This window comes from Oryctolagus cuniculus, chromosome 6, assembly GCF_964237555.1.
Source record: "Oryctolagus cuniculus chromosome 6, mOryCun1.1, whole genome shotgun sequence".
Classification (NCBI taxonomy): domain Eukaryota; kingdom Metazoa; phylum Chordata; class Mammalia; order Lagomorpha; family Leporidae; genus Oryctolagus; species Oryctolagus cuniculus.
In genome coordinates, this window is record NC_091437.1 from 144,962,898 (window position 1) to 144,988,164 (window position 25,267).

Consider the following 25,267-nt stretch of genomic DNA (forward strand, 5'->3'; position numbering starts at 1 on the left):
ACTAAAGGAATCTGGACATCATTAACATCAACATGATTAGTTTGTTATAAATATGCAAAATAGATGATAACTGCTGAATATTTTGCTCCCTTGAAATTGCTCCATTATGAAGTGACTGGAGCTTCCATTGATTATTGTTATGTTTATGGCTATAAACATGTATATTAGTGTAACAAGAAGGTGTTAAGTATTAATAATTTTCATTCCCTAGTACAAACTATGATTTAATACATAATTACCAGGTCGTTCTTAAGCGCTTCTTTTTAGATTTGTCTGCAAAAGTCTGCACAGACCTAAGCCCGTTGACGATGTCCTTCGTTTTCCCAAAGTAGATCTCATTCAGCATACTTCGGATTTTATTTTCCATGTCCTCTACCAGGCGCCCGATGTTGGCTATGTGTGGGGAGCAGTCACTCACAGTCTCATCTTTCTCCATCTGTCTGGTAAGGCTGCCTCCGAGGTTCATGGTACCGGAGCCGGATTTGTTGGTCTGCAGCCACAGCATCACCGTGCAAGTCATCTTGTAGTGGGCGGTGCGGCCACTGGACTTCTCCTGCACTTCCACCACGTGGATGGACTCCCAGCAGCCTTTGATCTTCTTTGATCCACCTCCAGCCTTCTTTATGAGGATCACTCCCGCAAAGCCATGATCCAGATCCCAGAGGTAGACAGATGAGACACCACCTTCAAAATACAGGTCTCGGTACTGGTGAAAGGCTTTGTTGGCTTCTAAACAATAAGCGCTTAAGAAGGACCTGGTGGAGGCTTTGAAGAGAAAGCAGCAGAGCTAAGTCCCTGCTCCGCGGTAGCCGGACACGCCGCACACTCTTTAGGTTCTTTTCCTAGAAAACTCGTTTTCTGCTCCCTGGCCCTGGCCCTTCCCTCCCTGACAGGCCCCTAACAACCCACATCCTCTACCGCACAGCGCCATCTCCCCGCATAAAGCCCAGTCACCGCCCTGCTCCGGCTCCGAGGCCTGCTTCCCACCGTTCCGCTGTCGGAACTCAGGTGTCTGCATAGAGCCCGCGAGGGCCCGGTCCGCCCCGCCCCGCCCCCCACCCCATAGGCATAAAGACGCTGTCCGTCAGCCCCTTCCCTCCCCTCCCCCTTTTTGTTACATTGGTGTTAAAAATGTAAAACAAAAAAATTTTATGAAATAACTGTGGTGTGTGAGAGACAGAAGGAAACCTGGAGGTGCGACTCCAGTGCGTTTGGGAGTTGCTTGGGGCGGAGGTCTGCGGACAGGGGCCAGCCCTGGGCGGAAGGAGAGGTGGCTCAGCCGTCCTGTGCAGGCTTGCCCCTGTCCCTCGGAGGCCGCGGGGTGGGGGCGGGGGCTGCTCCTCTGGCCAAGTGCTTTTCTGTCAATTTTTACGGAATGCAAAAGGAGTTTTTTGTTTTTGTTTGTTTGTTTGTTTGTTTGTTTGTAAAGCTTAACAAAAAATATCTACATCTTATACTTGAGCCTCCATACTTAAAAAAAGGAAAAAAAGAACAAAAAAATCAAATAAAAAGAAACTGGGACGCAGTTAAAAAAAATACATAATTACAACTTCCCAGTTGGTAAAGAAGAGTGATATGATGGTACTGGTTGATAAAAAATTCATTTTTCTTGGCCAGCGCCGCAGCTCACTAGGCTAATCCTCCGCCTGCGGCGCCAAAACTCTGAGTTCTAGTCCTGGCTGGGGCACCGGATTCTGTCCCAGTTGCTCCTCTTCCAGTCCAGCTCTCTGCTGTGGCCCGGGAAGGCAATGGAGGATGGCCCACTTGGTACTTGGGCCCTGCACATGGGAGACCAGGAGGAAGCACCTGGCTCCTGGCTTCGGATCAGCGCAGCGCACCTGCCGCAGCAGCCATTTTGGGGGTGAACCAATGGTAGGAAGACCTTTCACTCTGTCTCTCTCACTGTCTACTGTCTAACTCTGCCTGTCAAAAAAAAAAAAAAAAAGAGAGAGAGAGAGAATTCATTTTTCCTAATTAATCATTAAGCAATTAAGTTAATCAAAATTTTCGACATCCCAATTTTTTCTGCTTGAAATAATAATTAACATTATAACATTTAATAATATTGTTGATTAACCAAGAGATGCTGTTTTATTTCTGACAGTATTTGTTTATACTTGTTCTTTCCCAAATGTATTCATAATTGAAACAACACAAGTGTTGTACTATCTTATTATTCTTAGTCTTTAAGGTACTTCTAGCCTGGGATTCACTCAATAAAACAAACATACCTCTATAAAATAGAATTACAGTATATTTCTCGAGTTCATAAAATATATAATTATAATGACAACTTCTGAAATATGTAATAAAATATCCAAGTGTTTAAGTAAAGATTCAATTCTTAGAAATTCTTCTCCAACTTATTCTTGAAAAATTAACAAACACAAAAGTTTTACTTAGCATATACTTCAGCTGGTTATAAACATATTTTGTGAAATCAGTTAATTCAGAAAAAAATATAGTTGGTTAATTTACTAGATAGGAATTGGGGCATGTCTGTCAGTTATCTGACAGTGGGATCAGATTCAAGAAAAGTTTGGTGCCAAGTAATTGAAAAACTGCCTGAATGCATTTTGGGCTTTGATTTCAGAACAATTTTCAAGAAGCTCAACCACAGGCATTATGCAGTATCATGCTTGGAAAACAGGAAGCTGCCTTAAAGGGAATTTGTTACTGTCATTTCTAATCTATCTCAGACAGCTCAATCAAGGACAGACAAGGTGTTTTGCTGCGATGCAGCTGTATTGTACTGGAAAGCAAAATAGTCACAAGAATGGGCTATGTATTCTGGCTGTTCTGTGAACTAACACCATGTACAGCCTTGGGCAAGTCATTTAATGTATAACCTCAATTTTATCAATCCTTAAAAGGCTGTAAAAAATACTTGCTTCAAAGGCTGCAATAAGGTTCATATCAAATAATAAATGGAAAAATGCTATTAAGTCTAAAAGACTCTATTTATCGAACAGAGGGTGGTTATTATCTCCTTACAATATCCTTGCTGTGGATTTAGAGAATTTATGACCTTGGATGCTGGGTTCTAAAGACCCCTTTAAGAACCTATAACCTTTTCATCTTGATTATAGATAGGAAAAAATAAACATCTAGAGAACACCCTAGGACTGATAAATGGTAAACATGACTCACTGGAATAATATTGGTTTATTCCTAACCTTTAAACTCTTTTATGCATCATGTACAGCAAACTAACCTGTAGAAGATTAAATACATTTATTGGTTGTTGGTCTGTCCTTCATTTAAGAGATGTGTTCTGAAATATTACGTACAAATTCCCTTACATTCAGCTATACTGCAAGTAAGTTACACTTAGATTAAAAATTTATCTTACTCTTTTATAGAACAAAGAATCCTGGGGCAGAAGTTTAGCCAGCAGTTAATATACTGGTCGAGATACTTGCATCCCGCGGGCGCCGTGACTCACTAGGCTAATCCTCTGCCTGTGGTGCCAGCACACTGGGTTCTAGTCCCGGTAGCTCCTCTTCCAGTCCAGCTCTCTGCTGTAGTCTGGGAGTGCAGTGGAGGATGGCCCAGGTCCTTGGGCCCTGCACCCGCATGGGAGACCAGGAGAAGCACCTGGCTCCTGGCTTTGGATCGGCGCAGCGCGCCAGCTGCAGCACACTGGCCATAGCGGCCATTGTGGCGGTGAATCAACAGCAAAAGGAAGACCTTTCTCTCTGTCTCTCTCTCTCTCACTGTCTAACTCTGCCTGGGTTCAATTGTCCACTCTGGCTTCAGTGTCCAACTTCTCATCAATGTAGGCCCTGGAGGCAGTGGTTATGGCTTAAGTAATTGGATTCCCATTACCCATATGGGAGACCTAGATTGAGTTCCCAGCTGGAACTAGATTGAGTTCCCAGTCCTGGACATTGCAGGCATTTTGGGAAGTGAACCAGCAGATAAAAGATCCCTGTCTATGTGCATCTTTCTGTCTTTCTTCCACTCAAATAAAGAATCCTTCAGAATTGAAACGTACAGTGGCATTGTGGTGTGCAGGTAAAGTCACCACCTGTGACACTGGCACTCCATATGGGCACTATTTCAAGTCCTGGATGCTCCTCTTCTGATCCAGCTCTCTGCTATGGCCTGGGGAAGCAGTAGAAGTGCATGGGCCTAAGTGTATGGGCCTGCACCCACATGGGAGACCCAGAGAAGCTTTTGTCTCCTGGCTTCAAATTAGCCCAGCCCTGGCTGCTTTGGACATCTGGGGAGTGAGCCAGCAGATAGAAGAATTTTCTCTCTGTCTCTCTCTCTCTATGTCTGTAGTTCTATCTTTCAAATGAATGAATGAATGAATAAATCGTATTAAAATTTTTTTGAAACAATGATCTTATAAACTTGGACTTTTATATGCCTTCTGTTCTAAAAGTTGGAATATAAGTTTTTGTTAGACATTTTTTTGGGGTTGAAGGGGTAGGCGCTTCACCCATAAACTGGAAGAAGTACCTATATTGGACCAAAAGATGATACAAATGAAGAATTAAAACACTGTAAATTAAATATTTTTTATTGAACTCATTTTCTTAGGTGGCAAATTACTATATCTATACCTAGTCACTCATTTAACACTACCCTTCCCTTCAGCAAGTGGGGTCATAGTTATCCTCTCTGAGCCTCAGTATACTGGGACCTAAACAGCAGCATCTATATAATAGATGCTGCATCTGAACTTTTCATAGATTTCATGCTCCATGTGATTTTCTTGAGTTTCAGGATCTGGCTTTGGTCTCCTTGGTGTATGTATGTGTTATTACTTTTGTGGAATACTATATGACTAGCTAATACGGCTTACTATATGACAATCTCATCTATGTAGTCTCTAACTCCCAACATTTTCTTTATCCCTTGTCACTCCCCATCTTCATGGAGGAACGACACAGGACCCTGCGTTGTTCTTTTGTCTGCTCGGCCCTCCCCGGGTTTGCTGCTGGTTCTTCCCGGGTTGGCTACTGTCCCTTCCACCTCCGTGGAAGGGCGGTTCCCCCTGCCACTTTCCCCACTTCCGCGGGGGAGCGGCACACCACCAGCCGGCTCTCTCGGGGGCTGCACAGGTGTTCCTTCAGATAGATGTTCCTGGTGCATGTTGTCTCTCTCCTCCTTTATAGTCCTCTTCCGCCAATCCCAACTCTGCTACCCACACGCCGAGTACGCTGCTCTCCTCCAATCAGGAGCAGGTCCTACAGTTTATTGGTTGAACTGGAGGCAGCTGAGTAGAAGCTGTTTCCTCCTCTCCCAGCGCCATATTGTGGGAGAGCAGATGCATAGAATAAGTCTTAATTCCAGTAACTTAGTCTAGTCCGAGTTGCTCCCAGTTGCTCCCCACAATCCCTGACTTCAATACCTTCCCATTTAGCTCTGCTTAGAGGTAGGTAAGGACAGTATTCACTCCTTATTCAGAGCCAACTTTGGGATTACCTGGGCAGACTCTGGAACTTCCCAATGGCCTGGAGAGTTTATAGTCTTGACTTTTTAAATGGATTTCCTAAGTCAAGTTTATTTGTAATTGAAAATGGCAGCAAGCCAACAAGAAACTAGGTAAGCTAAAATAAATAGACATGTATTGGAAGACTTATAACCACAAAGAGAACAAATACAGCTCAGGGTCAAATTGGGAATAGAAACTCCACTTTCTCCAGAACATACTAGATGTCTTCCGTCTGCATCTTGGCTGCATTTTCTTAGGAAATACTTTCCCATCAGCAGGAAACATTGAACCTGGCAACTTTATCTTCAGTCATTCAGGGTCATCATCAGAAAATGAGTGATCCATGCTCTTTTCTCAAATTAAAAAGCCAGGGAGAAGATCTCTTATTTTGGCCAGTTTAAATAATGGGTTCATTCCCAGAACAATCAACCTAAATCAGGCAGTAAGAGAGATCATTTTGGATTTGTTTGTTCACTCTTAGACCAGGAAGTGTTTGAGAAAGATCATTTCCTAGAAGGAGAGGGTGACTGAGGACAAACCATGTTCCAAAGAAGTAAGTTAGAATTGTTGGATAGAAAAGGCAGTTCCATGCTCATGGGTTAGATATCTAGTTGGCATATTAAAAGGCTTTGTAGAAGAATTAACACTTTCTGAGTGCTAGCCAATTTTCAGAAATTTCTCCTAAAATCTCCATTTGCAACTCCTGTTCCAAATAATCCTGAAGTGGGATAATCATTTCCAGATAAAGAAATTAATACTCAGAGTTAATAAATAACTGCTTCCTGATAAAGCTATCAAGCACTGAGAACCCATACATATTTAATTGGAAAGAGAAAAATGTGTGAGATTGGCATGGATAGAATTCACGAGGATGATTGTGAGAAAATAGTGTTTGGTGTCTAGGTCTCATCTTTACCCTTCTGTGCCACAAGAGGTTTGTTCCTTGTAGGGATCAGGTCCAACAACAATTGGTTATATTCCCAGAGTATAAGAATTATAAATAAGTAAATGCTCTACTTTCTTTTCTTTGGGATCTACTTATTCATCACCACAGCATTAAAATAGAAAGTTGATATTAGGGTGTAGACCCAGAGAAATGGGGCCAAGAAGACCAGCTGTCTTGCTGACTATATCCATGCTAAAGACTTTCTCACAGTCTCATATTTTAAAGAGACTCCATTGGGATTTGATAGAAAGTCTTTTAAAAATAGGCAGAATGAGTTTTTCCAAGGTTATCCCTTTGGCACAATGCCTTCTTGAATCCACAGATGTGTTAGCAAGCTATTGGGGGATTCCTGTGACTCAGTTCCTTTTCAAATGTCATTGCATGCCAAATAACATGAACCAGAAAAGGGGATGGTTGCAAACACAGAACATGTAAGATGATAGGATACTCATCTTTATTACATTACATTCTTATTTCATGTTTACTTTGTAATATCTTACACTCATTTACTGTACTTGGATTTGGGTCTGGGTATACAAAAACATGTCTCTTCCATCAAACCCACAATATAGTGGATGCAGTTCGATGCATCTCAAGGTTCAAAACTTTATATTAATTCTCAAGACATTTTTGTGACATGTGTACCGAGTGTTATGAGTACTTGGCATAGATCGCAGGAAAGTTCTGGCAACATGTCTATAAAGTAGCTAACATCATTCCCTTGTTGAAGATGAAGGAACAGCTTTTTGAGAGACCCACACAATGAATAGCTGGCCAAGGCAGGATTTGAGCTCATCTGTTAAGCACTGGAGCCCATACATTTGTCCCATTCCACCACATCCCCAGGCAAAACTTTAAGTTGGAGAAATTGTTTCCTTTCCTCTGAGACCCCAGAAGTAAATATGGGAATGTACTCACTGGTCTGAACATTGACACCAATAGAATTGACTAGTCTTTGACATTGTACTCCATGTTTGTTTAAGCTTTTAATTTGTGACAGTTATTCAAAAACTAGCCTAGAAAATTGGGAAAAATCAATAAATTTTCCCTATCCAATTCCAAGCCTAGAATTCTAGCAAAATCTAAGAAATTTTTTGTGCTGGGGGCCAGCAGCGTGGCTTACTTGGTTAATCCTCCCCCTGCGGCACCAGCATTCCAAATGGGCACCGGGTTCTAGTCCCAGTTGCTCCTCATCCAGTCTGGCTCTCTGCTGTGGCCCGGGAAGGCAGTGGAGGATGGCCCAAGTGCTTGATTCCCTGGACCCATGTGGGAGACCAGGAAGAAGCACCTGGCTCCTGGCTTCGGATTGGTGCAGCCTTGGCTGTAGCAGCCATTTGAGGAGTGAACCAACAGAAGGAAGACCTTTCTCTCTGTTTCTCTCTCTCTCACTGTCTATAGCTCTACCTGTCAAATAAATTAAAAAAAAAAAAAAAGAAAAAGAAAGAAATCTTTTGTGCTATGAAAAGTGTTCTTAGATGGAAAAATAACATTCAGTTGAATGGTAATATGCAAATTAAATGACTCTGATGTAAGAACAACATCTTGATTTTATTATTGAATTTAGATGCATTTTAAGAACTTCTCAAATTATGTTGACAAATATTATATTCAACAATTTTTCATTTTGACTTTCCAAAATTTTTACTACACTTTTTTGTCTCTATCATATAGGAGGCAAAATGCCATCCACACAAACATCACTTTATTTTTTTTCTTTTTTTGACAGGCAGGGTGGACAGTGAGAGAGAGAGAGACAGAGAGAAAGGTCTTCCTTTTCTGTTGGTTCACCCTCCAATGGCTGCTGCGGCTGGCGCGCTGCAGCCGGCGCACCGCGCTGATCTGAAGCCAGGAACCAGGTGCTTCTCCTGGTCTCCCATGCGGGTGCAGGGACCAAGCACTTGGGCCATCCTCCACTGCACTCCCGGCCCACAGCAGAGAGCTGGCCTGGAAGAGGGGCAACCGGGACAGAATCCGGCGCCCCGACCGGGACTAGAACCCGGTGTGCTGGCGCCACAAGGTGGAGGATTAGCCTATTGAGCTGTGGCGCCGGCCACAAACATCACTTTAATTAAGGTTCATACCCTCATGAAGATTCTCATAAAAATAATACTCGAAGTAAAATATATTGATTATGTAGATATTCTGAAAACACTCTTTGATACAAATTATCATATTTAATCTTAATGGAGACAGTTTTTGATAATTGTTATTACTATGCAAATAAGGAACGGAGGACTAGGGTGATTGGGCCTTCTGTTCAAGGGTACAAGCTTCTGAATGGTAAAATACAGATGTGAACTGAGGGCTGTGTCTGACTTTCCTGGGAGTCACTTATTTTCCTGCTACCCAATTTTTGTTCATTGTTCGTATGAGTCTATTTTCTTCTTCATTCTCAGTGGACAATGCTTTCAACACTTGGATCTCTGCATATTTATTCCCTATTCAGTTATCATTACTTGAACACATATTTCAAAAGGCACTGGGCTAGGCAGAGTTGGGAATAGAGATCAATAAGATGCAAGCTTGGGCCCAGCGCTGTGGTATATAGGATAAGCCTCTACCTGTGGCATCGGCATACCATATGGGTGCTGGTTCATGTTCCGGCTGCTCCTCTTCCAATCCAGCTCTCTGCTATAGCCTGGGAAAGCAGTGGAAAATGACCCACATGCTTGGGCCCCTGTACCCTCCTGGGAGACCCAGATGAAGCTCCCGGCTTCTGACTTCAGATCAGCCCGGTTCCGGCTGTTACAGCCATTGGGGAGTGAACCAGTGGATGGGATGGAGGACACCCCCCCCCCCCATTTCTCCCTCTCTCTGTTTATAATTCAACCTCTCAAATAAATAAATTAATTTAAAAGAACCCAAGCTCTTCTCTTGTGGAGTTTAAAGTCTAGCTTCTAGACAAATTTCTGTAATTCCATTTTACTCATTTGTATGGAATACTTACCCAATATCAGACACTGCACAGGTTCACATATTCAACAAACAGCCCTGAAATTAAAAATCCAAAAGATTGTTATTATTTAAATTAATCACATTGTGAAGCTGTATGTTCCTTTTCCCAAGGTTACCATTACTCAAAATATTTCTGGAATTGCTGTATTTTGCAATTTATTTACTGCTGAGTTGAGCCTTTGTAGTATAGAGGCTGATTTGCAGCATAGCTATACTTATTTAATAAAGATATTAACACTCTTGACACAGTGGGTAGAGGTTTTAAAAATCATTGAAATCCACAGGGTTAGAGGAGACCATCCCAAGTAATATGGATAGGAGATACAGATAGGACAGCAAAAGGTTCCATTTCACTGCTTACTCTGGCTGTCAGGACACAGATGGTACACATACAGGGAGACACTTAAGGGCATATTAATAAAAGTATCACTTATAAGTATGAGGAGGTGAGGGAAACCACAAAGAATACTGCAGAATCCCAGGCCTAATAGCAATTGGTCCCTAGAGGCACTGATGGAGTGAGTAGACCTTGGGATTTGGAAAGAGTGCAAAGAAGATTACATAAAAAGAAATGCAAAATTTGCCCAAGAGAGGTTCAGCCAGCCTACACCAACCTGTCAGGGAAGAAGTTAGGGATAAATACCCCAACCTCACTGTGTTTCCCCTCTCAGTCTGCTGCGCATACTCAACAAGCACATGAAACCAAAGGGGAAGAGATCTCACTTCATAGCACTTCCAAACTAACCTCCTGCTGCAGAGCTGCGTGGACAAAGAGAAAGAGAATTTAGAGGAGAAAAATATCTAGCACTAGAAACTGAGTGAAATGCAGCTTTGACCAGAGCTCTACTGCGGCCATTGACCCGTTGTTTATCTTATTGTCTCCCCTCGGGAAAGGCTATTCTTGAGGCAGAGAATGAATCTCTGTTGTTCTACGTGGAATCCCTTGCACTCTGTAATTACAGGTTGAATGACCACTGAATTACACAGAGCTTGTACTTAGAGAAAGGCATATAAGTGCTATACAATAGACATTTACCCAAATCACACATCGAGTGAATCCATGCACATGAACACTTCTATCCAAGCTCCACTTGCAAACTCAACCTGCATGTATAAGTGCACACTTTCTATTTTTGATGCACTCCAAAAGAATAGGTTGAATACCAGTAACCAATCAGCGACTCCAGCTATTGGCAGTGACTATTACTGTGTCTTGTAAATAGTTTTCAACAAATAGTGCTTTTGACTAAATTGAACCAGAGTTCCATTTGAATTGCACAGTGTTAACACATTTAGGAAATGTAGATCCTGAGCATCTCTCATCATTCATCTCATTCCTGGAGTGATAAGGAAAGAAATTGCAAGTGGATATGGCAATGACAGCCTGAACATCAGTGCTTCCCTCAGTAATAAAAAGGATATTACTCTGTGGGAAAGCACACTGCATGAGATGAAAAGTAGCAGAATGCTTACTTTTAGAATCTTTTATTTCCCATGCAAATTTGCTCTCTTGATGTTTAGAAGCTCAACTAAATATACCACAATGGAATATCTTGGAGATTTACGTCTTCAAATGTTTACAATGGGAAATGTGCCAGTGTCATGTATGTTGTCTCAGAAAATTTAGATCATCAGCCTCCCTGGTAACAAAACCCTGGGTTCTTAGTGCATCCACATCACATGAACAATGACACAGCTGTCAACATTATTATTCAAAACCACTCATCATATTCTCACATACCTATGCTTGATTTTGCAAAATGAAATATTTCAGGAAATTTTCCTTTTTTTAATTATTTATTTATTTATTTTGACAGGCAGAGTGGACAGTGAGAGAGAGACAGAGATAAAGGTCTTCCTTTTCCATTGGTTCACCACCAATGGCTGCTGCGGCCAGTGCACTGCGCTGATCTGAAGCCAGGAGCCAGGTGCTTCTCCTGGTCTCCCATATGGGTGCAGGGCCCAAGGACTTGGGCCATCCTCCACTGCACTCCCAGGCCACAGCAGAGAGCTGGACAGGAAGAGGAGCAGCCGGGACAGAATTTGGCGCCCTGTCCGGGAGGTCTTTCATCTGCTGGTTCACTCCCCAATTGGCTGCAACAGCCAGAGCTGTGCCGATCTGAAGCCAGGAGCCAGGAGCTTCCTCTGGGTCTCCCACATGGGTTCAGGGGCCCAAGCACTTGGGCCATCTTCTACTGCCTTCCCAGGCCACAGCAGAGAGCTGGATCAGAAGTGGAATAGCCGGGACTCGAACTGGCATCCATATGGGATGCAAGCCCTGCAGAGGGTGGCTCTACCCACTCGCTACGCCAGAGCGCTACCCTCACAATTACTTTATTTTCAAACCCATTCTCTCTGTCTCTTGTTTCCCATGACCCTTGTGAACTGTTTAACTTTATAGGTATTAGGAGCAGCCATTTTGCCTAGCTTTTAAGACCAGTCAAGATGTCTATATACCACATCAGAGAGCCTGGGTTCATCTCCTGGCTTAGGCTTCTGATTCCAGCATCCTGCTTATACAGATCCTGGGAGGCAGTAAGAATGTCTCAAGTAGTTGAATCCTTGCTACTTGCCTGGCAGACCTGGATTAAGTTCTCAGCTTCTGGCTTTGGCACAGTCAGGGGTCATTGTGGGCATCTGGGGAGTAAACCAGCAATGCGAGTAAGCTCTCCCTCTTTCTCTCTCTCTCTCTCTCTCTCTGTCTGTCTCTCTCTCTCTCTCAAATAAATAAATAACTTTAAACTTACATGTATGGTAAATGTCAGTGTTCTGATAATAAAATTCAGTGCAACAAGGATCTTTTAAAAAGTTCATGGGAAATGGAATTTAAAGATAAGATTATCTCTGTGCAAAAAACATTTTGAAATTCATGCATATCGGGGTCTTCAAAAAGTTCATGAAAAGGTACATATTGTGGAAAAACTCATGAATTTCAAAGATTTTGCAACAAAATAAGCATACCTTTTAACTCCATTTTCCAGTCACCGAAGTGCTCTTAAAAAAAAAAAAAAAAGATTTGTTTATTTGAAAGGCAGAGATACAGAGAGGCAGAGGCAGAGGTAGAGAGAGAAGTTCTTCCATCCGCAGATTCACTCCCCAAGTGGCTGCAATGGCTGGAGCTGCGCCGATCTGAAGCCAGGAGCCAGGAGCTTCCTCCAGGTCTCCCACGTGGGTGCAGGGACCCAAGGATTTGGGCCATCTTCCACTGATTTCCCATGCCATAGCAAGAGAGCTGGATCAGAAATGGAGCAGCTGGGATTCGAACTGGTGCCCATATGGGATGCTGGCACTGTAGGTGGCAGCTTTGCCTGCTACGCCACAGAACCAGCCCCTGAAGTACTCTTGAACACTTGCAGAAACTATGGCTTATTATGTTACAGGAGAAATACTTATCAACAGAACCTTGTCCTTTTCCCAAAAAGGGACTCACTATGTTTAGTTACCCTAGAAAATTATTTCCTGAATTTCAGGACATTTTTCCTCCCTTAACATGCCATGAGCAGAGACTTCCATCCAAGCAAGGATAAGTACACACATTTCTTTTATGTTACCTTGGGCTTCAAATGCTTCCACCAAAACTGATGCTTCTTAAAGGCAATGCAGGGTAGAGTTCGGCGTTACACTGAGCTTTAAACCATGAAAGAAACGGAACCCCAGGTTATCTCCTTAGACTCTCTGTGTCTTGATTTCTTGGTCTATAAGAAGCAAATTAAAATAGCATCTACTTGTGGAGCTGTTGGCAGGATTAATGAGCTAATTCTAGCAAAATGCTTTATAGCATAAGTTCCATGTTAGCGTTCCCTTTCCTATAACTCTGCCTTTGCTCACATTCTAGAGGTGCTTCTCATAGTCATAGGGCAAGAAATTACAGGAAACATGACAGGCAATGGTGAGGACAAGATCCAAGATGAGGATGTGGGGGGTGGCAGCAGATAGCTCATAAAGAGGATGGTAAGCCATGGTAGGTAGGCTTCCTCCTATAGAATGAGAAGCTAATCATTGAAAGGCTAAAAACAATGGAGTGACTTGACCAGTACCTTGTGGTAGGAAGCTCTCTCCATTTGCTGTACAGAATAAAAGGATTGGCCACTGAACCGAATCCAGAGAATATCTGAGCTTGCCAGAGTCCCTTGGACTTTGATTGAAATTGCTGACACCCTCCATGGTCACTGCTTTCATTGGTCCATCCCAGCTGGGACTCATCTCTTCATTTTATTGCTTTATGTGTGATATATCCCCTGATATGGAAAAATGAAATTTATTTCTGTTGACTCTGTTTCAAAGGAACTATATTACTATTGTTGACATCATTTCAAATCTCAGAATCAAGTTTACAGGGGGGAAAATAATCTTATGAGAGCTGAATCTGAAAACATTGTACCATAAAATGATGTCAAAGTTCATATATGCACAGGTGTTTAGAAGTTTGAGTCTACAATCATGCAACATTATTTATAAAGGTTTTCTTTGTCATTCAGCACAACTTTAAATTATTTTTGTTCAGGGTTTTATTGATGCTCCAGTATGTGCCTTATTGCTTTCTTATCACCAAAATTGCTTTGGATTATTTTTGCTACTGCTAGGGAATTCTTTCTTCAAGGTCAGTTCATTCTTTCACTTATTCAACAAATATTCATTGAATATCTATTAGCTTTTAGGTGCTTGGGATACACAGTTGACTGGACAGTCCTTTCCGCTTAAAAATACACAGCATGGGAAAGAAAGTTAGAATACATGTAGTTATTCTGTTTTGCACAGTGTGATTTTCTGCATATTTAGAAATAAGTATGGGGTAATACAGAAGCCCATGGGGAACAGAGCATTTGGGGCAGACATAGGAGGTCACAGAAGACTTCCTGTTAGAAGTGACTTCCAAGCTCAGATGTGAAGTGTAAGGTGGAATTTGATGGTAAATGGGTAGAAGGAGAAAAACACTGCTGATAAAGTATGCATCATTCACAGTGATGTGCGGAGAACATGGCATACTCTGGGCTAGCATGTGAGGGGTGGAGAAGTGACCATTGAGGACACACAGGTTGCTCAATTTAGATCTTAAAAGTTTCTCTGTCTCGTAAAGGACCTTGGATCTTATCCCTAGGGCACGGATGTGGGAAGGAAGGGTATGGAAACACTGAGGACTATAACCAAGGGGCTGACAGATTAGGAAAACTCCGCAGAATGGAAAGCTCCCTTCATCTTCATCAAACACCTCCCATCCTTGACTACCCATCCCACATAACACAACGGTGCGCTTGCTTTGAAAACACAGCTTCTGCGGCTCCAGTGGCACAATCGGTTAGCACGCGGTACTTACAAGAACACCCAGCTTCTGATCACTCTCCTCTCTCCGCACCTGTGATCACACATAGCTACACCTTCTCCTAATAAAAACTTCATTGACAATGGGAATAAGGTCCAGGGGTCTCAGGCAGAAACTGACAAGGGTTCTCAGAACAGGACATGTTTTAATTCAAAGTAGGAAACAGGAATTTCCGGTGAGAAGCTGCCTCTAAAAGACACCTACCACTTAAAGACAACACAAGCCTCTGGTGAAGGCCCAATGCCTGTGTTGAAATGAGCCTTTCTCTTTTATTTTTCCACTTTCCCTGCCTCATGCCCTTGCAGAAAGTGAATGTGCAAGATGGCTATTGAAAAAGAGAAAGTGAAGCACCTGGCCAGCACCGCGGCTCACTAGGCTAAATCTCCGCCTGTGGCGCCGGCACCCCGGGTTCTAGTCCTGGTTGGGGCACTGGTTCTGTCCCAGTTGCTCCTCTTCCAATCCAGCTCTCTGCTGTGGTCCGGGAAGGCAGTGGAGGATGGCACCCGCATGGGAGACCAGGAGGAAGCACCTGGCTCCCGGCTTCGGATCGGCGCAGCCAGCAGTGGCGGACACTTGGGGGGTGAACCAACGGAAAAGGAGGTCCTTTCTCTCTGTCTCTCTCTCTCTCTCTCACTGTCTAACTCTGCCTGTCAAAAAAAAAAAAGGCGGGGGGGGGGGGGAATGAAGCACCTGTTACATGGCATGTTAGGTATTTCCTAGTGACTTTCTCCTGCCCATTTTCATCCTTCCAGCAGTCCAATGAGGTAGACAAAAATCCGTGGTCTGAACAAGAGAAACTGGGCCTCGTGGCATTTCATTTCTCCTTTCTCTGTGTCAGGCACTGGGGCACTGGGCTAGAAGCCCGGACATAGAGACCCACCCCTGGTGACAGAGCACAGTGAAGGAGCAGCTTCAGGTCAGATTCCTCGGCTCATGCCTTTCCCACTACATCATAAAAAGGGCTTGGTCCTCTTATCAGGTCTTTTGTTACTGGTGGCAGCACTCACAGTAGCTGGCCAGATGAGTTTCTGGTTCCCTGGCTGTCCCCGCCTTTCCCTCCCACTGGCATTCCCAGTTAGTGGCTGCCTGCCCAGTCAGACTTCAGAGAGCTCATGTTACTTTGCCCTTGGGTGTCTGTAGCCTCCTGATTCTTGACTGCCCACCTGTGTACACTTCCTCTTTGGTTTGTGGCCAACGCCTAACTATCTGCTCACGTGGCTCCAAGGTCTTAGCTCCACTCTGTTCCCAAAAGCCCTTTTCTGACAAATACTGCACAGGCAGGACCTAGGTTCTCTCTAGCTTCCAAGCACCTGTAGTGTCCTCCAATCCGAGGCCCATCAGTCATTTTAGCAAGAAGGATCCTTGAGCAAGAAGGATCTTCAGAAACTGCTCTCTCTTTTCTTTACCTCTCATAAAGAGTTTCATGATGAAGTACAATGCTTTTTTTTTTCTTTACAAAATTTCATCATTTATATATCTGAGAGATATAGCTTGCTTGCAATGGTCAGGGTTGGGCTGGACTGAAGCAGGGAATGGGAACTCATTCCAGGTATCCCACACGGGTGAAGTGTTCAATTCCTTGAGCCATCACTATGCCCCTGAGGGACTGCATTAACAGGAAGCTGGTATCAGGAGTGGGAGTCAGGAATTCCAAGGTAGGACAAGGGCATCTTAAGTGGTATCTTAACTACTAGACAAACTGTCTGCCCTGCTTTGTGCCTCTATAAAGGACTAGGATCCAATTTAGCTCAGTCAATTCTTAAAAATTTAATACAAACAGCAAAATCAAGATAATAGATAGCTGGTGCCACGGCTCACTAGGCTAATCCTCCACCTTGCGGCACCGGCACACCGGGTTCTAGTCCCGGTTGGGGCGCCGGATTCTGTCCCGGTTGCCCCTCTTCCAGGCCAGCTCTCTGCTATGGCCAGGGAGTGCAGTGGAGGATGGCCCAAGTCCTTGGGCCCTGCACCCCATGGGAGACCAGGAGAAGCACCTGGCTCCTGCCATCGGATCAGCGCAGTGCGCCGGCCACAGCATGCTGGCCGCAGCGGCCATTGGAGGGTGAACCAACGGCAAAGGAAGACCTTTCTCTCTGTCTCTCTCTCTCACTGTCCACTCTGCCTGTCAAAAAAATAAAGAATAAAAAATAATTAAAAAAGATAATAGATAAATCTGGTCTGAGGATATAGTGAAAGGATCACAAGGCTTTGAGATTTCTGAATCTGAATTGTCACCTACCCTGTCTTTTTACCTGCTGGCAGGAGCAGAGGTAAAGTTGACTCAGAGGAGAAAAAGAGAAAGTACTTTATATTTTTAAAAAGTTTCAGGAGATGATTTATTTAGGCTTTAGCCATCTAGGACCTTTCATACTGAAGATCATCATATTTGAAAACAAATGTCTTAGCTTCGCAGACAACAGGGCTTGAGAAATGTTTATAAAAAGAGGGAATGTCCCGTGGCAGTTACCCAACTTGTAACCTTCCATATGTGATCACCAGAGCTGCAGATTATAATGCTAGTGCTGGTGTGCAACCGTTTAATATGGATAACTTTTTAACTAATAATAATGTACTTCCTGATCCAAGGAATGATCAAATTGCATGCTTCAAGCTACAAGGTAATTACTATGGAGAACAGAATTCCCTTGCATGTGTTGACAGAAAGAGACAAAGGGAGAAAGAGGAAGAGGGAGAGAGGGAGGGAGGGAGACACACACAGAGAGAGAGAGAGAGACTGGGAGAACCACAATGTACACTACAATGTACCAGTGCATCTTCTCTCCCTCATTGAGCCACTCTAATGTTCCAAACAAGGTGCTATACCTTTAAAAATGGGGTGATACAGCTTTAGTATACAAGGTGGTCCCATTTTGGTCAACCCCTTCAAAATCTTCTCTTTATTCATTAAGATAAGCCTCCTTCCTCTGAGTATTGTCTTCCAAGGTTATTATGAAAGAAAATAGTAAAATGTATGAATGAGTGCAGGTCTTTTTTAAACAAAAGAAGCCAGTACAGAGGCTGCTATGTAGAATGGATTGAAATGAATTCAATAAGTATAAGCACTGTGCCAGGTACCATTGATTTGTAGCCCACATTTACTCAGATTTCTTATATTAATTGTGGTAATCCAATATGAAGGAAGTTTAATTGTGTGTGTTTATGTGTGTGTTTAAAGTTGTATTCAGACTAAAATACTAGAGAAGAACAAGCACAAAATCTGTAGTACTGGGATTTGAATTTAACCTGCCTGAGTTTAACTAAAGACTCTGCCCATTTCTAGCTGGATAGCACAAGGCAAGTAATCTGAGTTACAGTCAGAGAAACTAAGGTAAGAAGCGTAAAATGGGAAAATGATGATACTGGCCCCCTAGAGAATTTGTGATGATTAAAAGAGATCATAAGCATACAGTAAATATATTCAGCAAATGTCATCCATTATATTCTTATCACTTATTGTAATAAGTTTCTCATCCTTGAAACTTGGCTGTAGAAATTTAGAAAAATTCTTATATGTTTCCACAAAAAATTCATGTTTCGTGGGTAGTATACCCAGTAATAGGAGCTTCCATGCAAAAATTCCAGAATGAGTCTGCTTATCATTATTCAGTTACTTAAAATATAGACCCTCTTATGCTGTTGAAATCACACTGCTTGGCTGAAAGTAAAGTTCCTAGGTTCTTGCTACTCAAAATGTAGCCAAAAATTCAGCAGCAAATAGTGGCATCTAGGAGTTTGCCAAAGCTTTATAACTTCAGGCATTGTTACCTAGACTGCTAAATCAGAAAGCATACATTTAAAAAAAAAATATGGTAGACTATCTTAATACCATTATTTCATTGATTAATTCTAAATAGAGAAAATAATTAGTAAATATGTACAATCAGAATAATATAGAGGCCGGCGCCGCGGCTCAATAGGCTAATCCTCCGCCTAGCGGAGCCAGCATACGGGTTCTAGTCCCGGTCAGGGTGCCGGATTCTGTCACCGTTGCCCCTCTTCCAGGCCAGCTCTCTGCTATGGCCCGGGAGTGCAGTGGAGGATGGCCCAAGTGCTTGGGCCCTGCACCCCATGGGAGACCAGGAGAAGCACCTGGCTCCTGCCATCGGATCAGCGCGGTGCGCTGGCCGCAGTACGCCGGCCGCGGTGGCCATTGGGGGTGAACTAATGGAAAAGGAAGACCTTTCTCTCTCTCTCTCTCTCTCTCTCTCACTGTCCACTCTGCCTGTCAAAAAAAAAAAAAAGAAGAAGAAGAAGAATATAGAACACCTTAATCTAACTGGTATTTGTAGCAATTACACACTGACATCCATATGTCCATGAACCGGGCACATGATTTTTTTTAAGATCATAGAAAATATCATAAAATATCAGAGTGGAAGTTGATTAACAAGATAAAGATTGCGACAAACAAGTAACACTAGTGATGGAAAATAAAATAAAAAGGCTAGGGAAAGGTACCTCCTTCTTTGATGACCTGTTCTTTCCACTGGGATCTCACTCGCAGAGATCTTTTGCCAGAGTGTCTTGGCTTTCCATGCCTGAAATACTCTCATGAGCTTTTCAGCCAGCTCCGAATGCCTTTAGGGCTGATTCTGAGGCCAGAGTGCTATTTAGGACATCTGCCATTCTATGAGTCTGCTGAGTATCTCACTTCCCATGTTGGATCACTCTCCCCTTTATTTACTCCATCAGTTAGCGTTAGCAGGTACTAGACTTGTCTATGTGCTCCCTTTGACTCCCAGTCCCTTCACCATGACCAACTGTGAACTGAAACTGATCACCTGGAACAGTGAGATGGCATTGGTACATGCCACCTCGATGGGATTGAATTGGAATCCCCTGGTATGCTTCCAATTCCACCACTTGGGGCAAGTCAGCCTGAGCATGTCCCAAATTATACATCTCTTCCCTCTCCCATTCCCACCACCATGTTCAACAGGGATCACATTTCAGTTAATTTTCAACACTTAAGAATAACTGTGCATCAATTACAGATCTAAACCAGTCATATTAAGTAGAACAGATAAAAAAAACTACTAAGAGGGATAATGTATTTAGTTGTTCATTAACAGTCAGGGCTATGCTGATCAAGCCACCATTTCCCATAGTGTCCACCTCACTCCAACAGGTTTCCCTCTTGGTGTTCAGTCAGTCGTCACCGATCAGGGAGAACATATGGTATTTGTCCCTTTGGGACTGGCTTATTTCACTCAGCATGATGTGTTCCAGATTCCTCCATTTTGTTGCAAATGACTGGATTTCGTTGTTTCTTACTGCGGTATAGTATTCTAAAGAGTACATATCCCATAATTTCTTTATCCAGTCTATCGTTGATGGGCATTTAGGTTGGTTCCACTTTGACTATGACCTTGTCTAAACAAGAGAAGAGTCGGAGAACTCAGAGGGCTTCCATAGCCTTGGAAACTCATGACTGGAGCATAGGGAGATTACTGATGCCATAGACAGGAGTGTCAATTGGTAAAGTCAACAACAGGAGTCACTGTGCACTTACTCCTCATGTAGGATCTCTATCCTTAATGTGCTGTACATTGAGATTTAATGCTATAACGAGTACTCAAACAATATATTTCACTTTGTGTTTCTATGGGGGTGCAAACTGTTGAAATCCTTACTTAATGCATACTAAACTGATCCTCTGTAAAAAAAAAAAAAAAAAAGAAATTATCAATTCCCAACTTGACTCTCACTGGGATTAAACATGACAATAGGTCTGCTCTGATTTCATCATCATTTAAAAAAATCATCTATTATTTTTCACTTTATGTTTCTGTGTGGGAGCAAACTGTTGAAATCCATACTTAATGTATACTAAGCTGATCTTCTGTATATTAAGATAATCGAAAATGAATCTTGATGTGAATGGAAGGGGAGAGGGAGTGGGAAAGGGGAGGGTTGTGGGTGGGAGGGACGGTATGGGGGGGAAGCCATTGTAATCCATAAGTCGTACTTTGGAAATTTATATGCATTAAATAAAAGTTTAAAAAAAAAAGGCTAGGGAATAAAATGTGAGTAAGAAGAAAGCTGAATATACAGATATAAAAATTAGTTCATTTTTCAGCTATTGGGCTACTAAAAAAACATTTTTAACAAAATCCCCAGATGATTCTTCTGCACATGGAGTTTTGAGAAGGATTGGGAGGTTCTAGACTTCAGGGTATACCAGAAATGCCTGGAGAACTTGCTAAGACACAGATTGCTGAGCCCCAAGTCCAGTTTCTGATTCAGTGAGTCTGAAGTAGGGCATAAAATTTTGCATAAAGAAGAAGTGAATGGTGATGTTGCTAGTCTAGGGTCTACACTTGGACATAAGTAAGCATTTGGGAGAAACTCCAGAAGCACTTTACATTGGTAGTAAGACCAAACTAGACCTGAAATACCTGCTACTCTAGACCCTCTCCTAGAGAGCTGAAGAACAACATTTAAATTTCTTATGGTGAAAATTTCCAAAGTCCTATCTTCATTTTTTTCTTTTTATACAGAAATATACTGTACATTAACATTATTTATAGTCACCCTAGCTGAACAACAGAATCCCAGAGCTTCTTACTCTTTCTAACCTTTAGTACCCATTAATCAACCATTCCCCACTCCACACTCCCTACATCCCTCTCTGGCTTTCTGGTCACAATCAAAAAACATTAAATGTTTGAGGAGGTAGATATATTCACCCTGATTGGACACTACATGATGCATACTCATTTTGAAACATCACAAGGTATCTATAAATATACATAATTTTTATATATCTGTTAATTTTTTAATTAAGAAATACATGAACCCCTTTGTTTCTTGCCTTTTAAAAATTAAATGACTTTTTAAAAATATGAAGTTTGATAACCTCAGAAGTATGATGTGAGAAAATGTCAACACATTAAGAAACAAGTAATCCTTGGGCCGGTGCTGTGGTATAGGAAGTTAAGCTGCTCCCTGGAAAGCTGGCATCCCATATGGGCAGAGTCCTGGCTGCTCTGCTTCCAATCCAACTCTGCTAATGCTCCTGGGAAAGCAGCAGAAAATGGCCCAAATCCTTGGGCTCCTTCACCCATCTGAGAGACCCAGATGAAGCTATGGGCTCCTGGCTTCAGCAGAGCCCTTCCCTGGCCATTTGCGGAGTGAGCCAGCAGATGAAAGATCTCTGTATCTCTCCCTCACTCTGTAATCTGTGTTTTAATAAATAAATAAAACAAATCTTTAAAATGAACGAAAAAGAAAGAAGTAATTCAACATGCAGAAGATAAATTGGTAATGCTAGTCCAAATATGAAGAGAAAACAAAGGAAGAGATTTTGGAATAATAAAAGAAAAGTGCTGGGCTGTCAGTGACAAGGACAATGGGATCAGACATCATTTCCCAACAAAGACAAATATGACCGGAAAGAAAAAATAAAACTTGCCATAAAATCATGTCCCACCTACAAAGGAAATACTGTATTCAGAAAGACATTAACAATAAGGCCATTGGAAGAAGAGAAAAAAAGAGCACATAGATGTGGACCTAATATACCTGACACAGTAGGTATGCCCTGCTTTAAATTAATCTGTAAAATATCAAACTTCCTCCCAGGCAGATATGTTAAGAAGTATAAATTATTCTAGAAATTCTTACCTCAAAATAATATTTAATTTATTTGCTTGCTTTATTTATTTATTTCTGGTGAGGTTGAATTGTTTTCATCTATGATTAGTCATTTTGCATTTATTGTATAAATTTGTTCTTCTTAGTCTTTTCTTGTTTACCAATTTGAAATACCATTTTAACTAAGCAATTTTTTAAAGTGACATCACATGTACTTTTAGGTAGCACACAGTGAAGTATGTACTCCCATCCATGATAGGCCCTTTGGAAAGCAAATTAATATACCATGTATCAGGGCAGTAGTGCATCCTTTTACTTGATAATATCACTTTTAGGACTATATGCTAAGAAATTCACATGAAACATATTATATTAATAACAATAAAAAACTGAGAATGGCCCTAGAAAATCACCATATGCAAACTATTCACTTATGAGTTTGGTTATTTGGTTGTTTAATAGAATGGTAAATGGGCTAGGACATCTCATAAAAGATGAAAGAAACAAATTGTTTAGATGTTTAGATTTTCTTTGCAAATATGCATAGAAAAAACAGAAGGAAAAACTTTCAGCTAGGATTATTATAGGGTTCTGGATTATTTTATTCTACTGTAATATATTCCCATACTTTTCCAATGAATCCATGCCATGTTTTAATCACTCGCATTATCTAACATAAAACTTGAAATTTCATCATTAGACATATGTTTATTTAGATGTGAAGAATTTATCCAAATATAAAATCATGTAAAGATGACTTGAAAATCTGTGAATGGATGTCTGAGTAATGTTGATCATTAGTGGAAAGTAGTATATAGTAGGAAAGTAGTAGAACTTTTGTCTTAGAATGTGTATCGGTTAAAGTTCCTATTTGTATTACGAGAAAAACTTAATTATTTAAAAGATAAGAGAATTTTCTTAGAGTATATTGAATAGCCTGCTGAATCTCCTGGAGAATCCAGTATCAAGGTAGGCAGTGAGGCTTTGGAAAGCAGCACCACAGGGTTGGGTACTGGAATAGCGATTAAATGTGCCATAGGATGCCTTTATCCCACAATGAAATGCCTGGGTTCAAGTCTCAGCTCCATTTGCCATTCCTGCTTCCTATGAATGAACACTCTGGGAAGCTGCAGGTGATGGATCAAGTAGTTAGGTTTCTACCACTCATGTAGGAGACCTGGATTGAATTCCTGGATCCTGGCTTCAACCTGACCCAGTCCTGGCTATTGTAGGCCTTCTGGTAGTGAACCAGCTAGCCTGACTCTCTCTCTCTCTCTCTCTTTCTCTCTCTCTTTCCCTTCCTTTTGAATTAATTTTAAAACTTTTAAAAACATTGCAAATCATTCTAAATCCACTGTGTCTTACTTCGCAGGTAATGGAAGCTGCCACTGGAAAAGCTACTACTACAACCAGTGGACGTTGCATATTTTTGTTGCACAGGACTAATGTCACCCTAATCACAGCAGATTCTATGCGATTTGAGGTTCATGTCCAAACTAGTCTCTGATTCAAAGCCTGAAAGTGGGCACCTCAGACAGATTCTATGCAAATGCTCAATGCAAGCTGCAATGGAGATTAGGAGGTGAGAATTGGAGGTGAGAATTTAGCAAGCTAGCACTTCTAGCTTCCATTCTGGGATGGGAGGATTGATTTCAAGTAGGGGAATCTGCAAAATTTAGGAAGGAGGTTATTGTACCACGAGCAACAAGGACAAATGCTCCACTCCAGAAGATACATCACTCAAGACTTAACTGGGACAATTCTACCATGGTACCCCAGAGACTTTGTACGTGTGCAGCAAGCAAAGGTTTAGATGACTGTTTTCTGAGTCTTGGAAGACATTCTTGTCCAGGAACATGATGGGACAGAAGATTTTCTTTTTTAAAGGTTTAGTTATTTATTTAAGAAGAGATGCAAATATAGAGAGGGAGAGAGAGAGAGAGAAAGGTGTTCTATTTGCTGATTCACTCCTCAAATGGCCACAATGACTGAATTAGGTCTATCCAAAGCCAGGAACCAGGAGTTTCTCTGTGTCTTTCATGAGGGTGCAAGGGCTCAAGCACTTGGCCCATCTTCCACTGCTTTCCCAGGCCATTAGCAGGGAGCTGCATTGGAAGTGGAACAGCCAGGACTCAAATGGGATGGTGACACAGAAGACGGAGGCTTAACCTACTACACCACAGCCCTAGCCCCAGAAGGTTGTTTGAAATAGCTATTCATGGAATGAGCACCTGTGGTACAGCAGATTAAGCCACTGCCTGCTATTCTGGCATTCTATATCAGAGTACCAATTCAAGTTCCAGCTGCTGTGCTTCCAATCCAGCTCCCTGCTAATATGCCTGGGAAGTCAGTGGAATATGGCCTAAGTACTTGAATCCCTGTCACCCACAAGAGAGATCAGATGAAGTTCCTGGCTCCTGGCTTCAGTCTGACCCAGCATTGGCTGTTCTGGCCATTTGGGGTTGAACCAGGGGATGAAATATTCTCTATTTCTCCCTTTCTCCCTCCCTCGTGTTGCTCTGCCTTTCAAATGAAATAAATAAAATCTAAAAACAAAAAGAAAATAAATAGCTATTCATCTACAAAGGCTCTCATATCTGGTCAGCCAAAATTCGGCTGTACGGTCACCCCCTTGACCAAGGAATATTAATGATTGCATTGATGAGAGAAAAGTTACTTCCCTAAAATCAAAATTAGGCTTTTTGGACCAGGAAAAGGAGCAGTGGAGGCTGAATGTTCTGCAGTCACACAGGCAATCAGGTAGGTAAGCAACAGGAATTTGGAAACAGATACCAAATCAAGACTCTTACACAGCTGCTGGAGAACGCAGTACCTGGACTAGTGTGGCCAAAACAGTGCCACACAATCTATTCACAGCCCATTTTCAAACATTTCTGTCTTCACTGAAGAGAGTAAAAGGCACAACCAACATGAAAGTATACAGCAATAATTACAACACAATCACAACAGGACCGAAAGCATCAGCATGACCACAAGCCTCCAT

General features: G+C 42.1%; 1 protein-coding gene across 1 annotated transcript; it reads right to left on the minus strand.

Annotated features, from left to right (window-relative positions):
- Positions 1 to 220: 220 nt before the first annotated feature.
- Positions 221 to 25,267, minus strand: LOC103348163 (F-actin-capping protein subunit beta-like). The gene is made up of 4 exons (XM_070075918.1): positions 25,218 to 25,267; positions 1,202 to 1,358; positions 919 to 1,107; positions 221 to 787 (listed from the first exon to the last, which is right to left on the minus strand). The coding sequence occupies exons 1-4, from the start codon at positions 25,265 to 25,267 to the stop codon at positions 236 to 238; spliced, it is 948 nt and encodes a 315-aa protein (XP_069932019.1). The 3' UTR covers positions 221 to 235.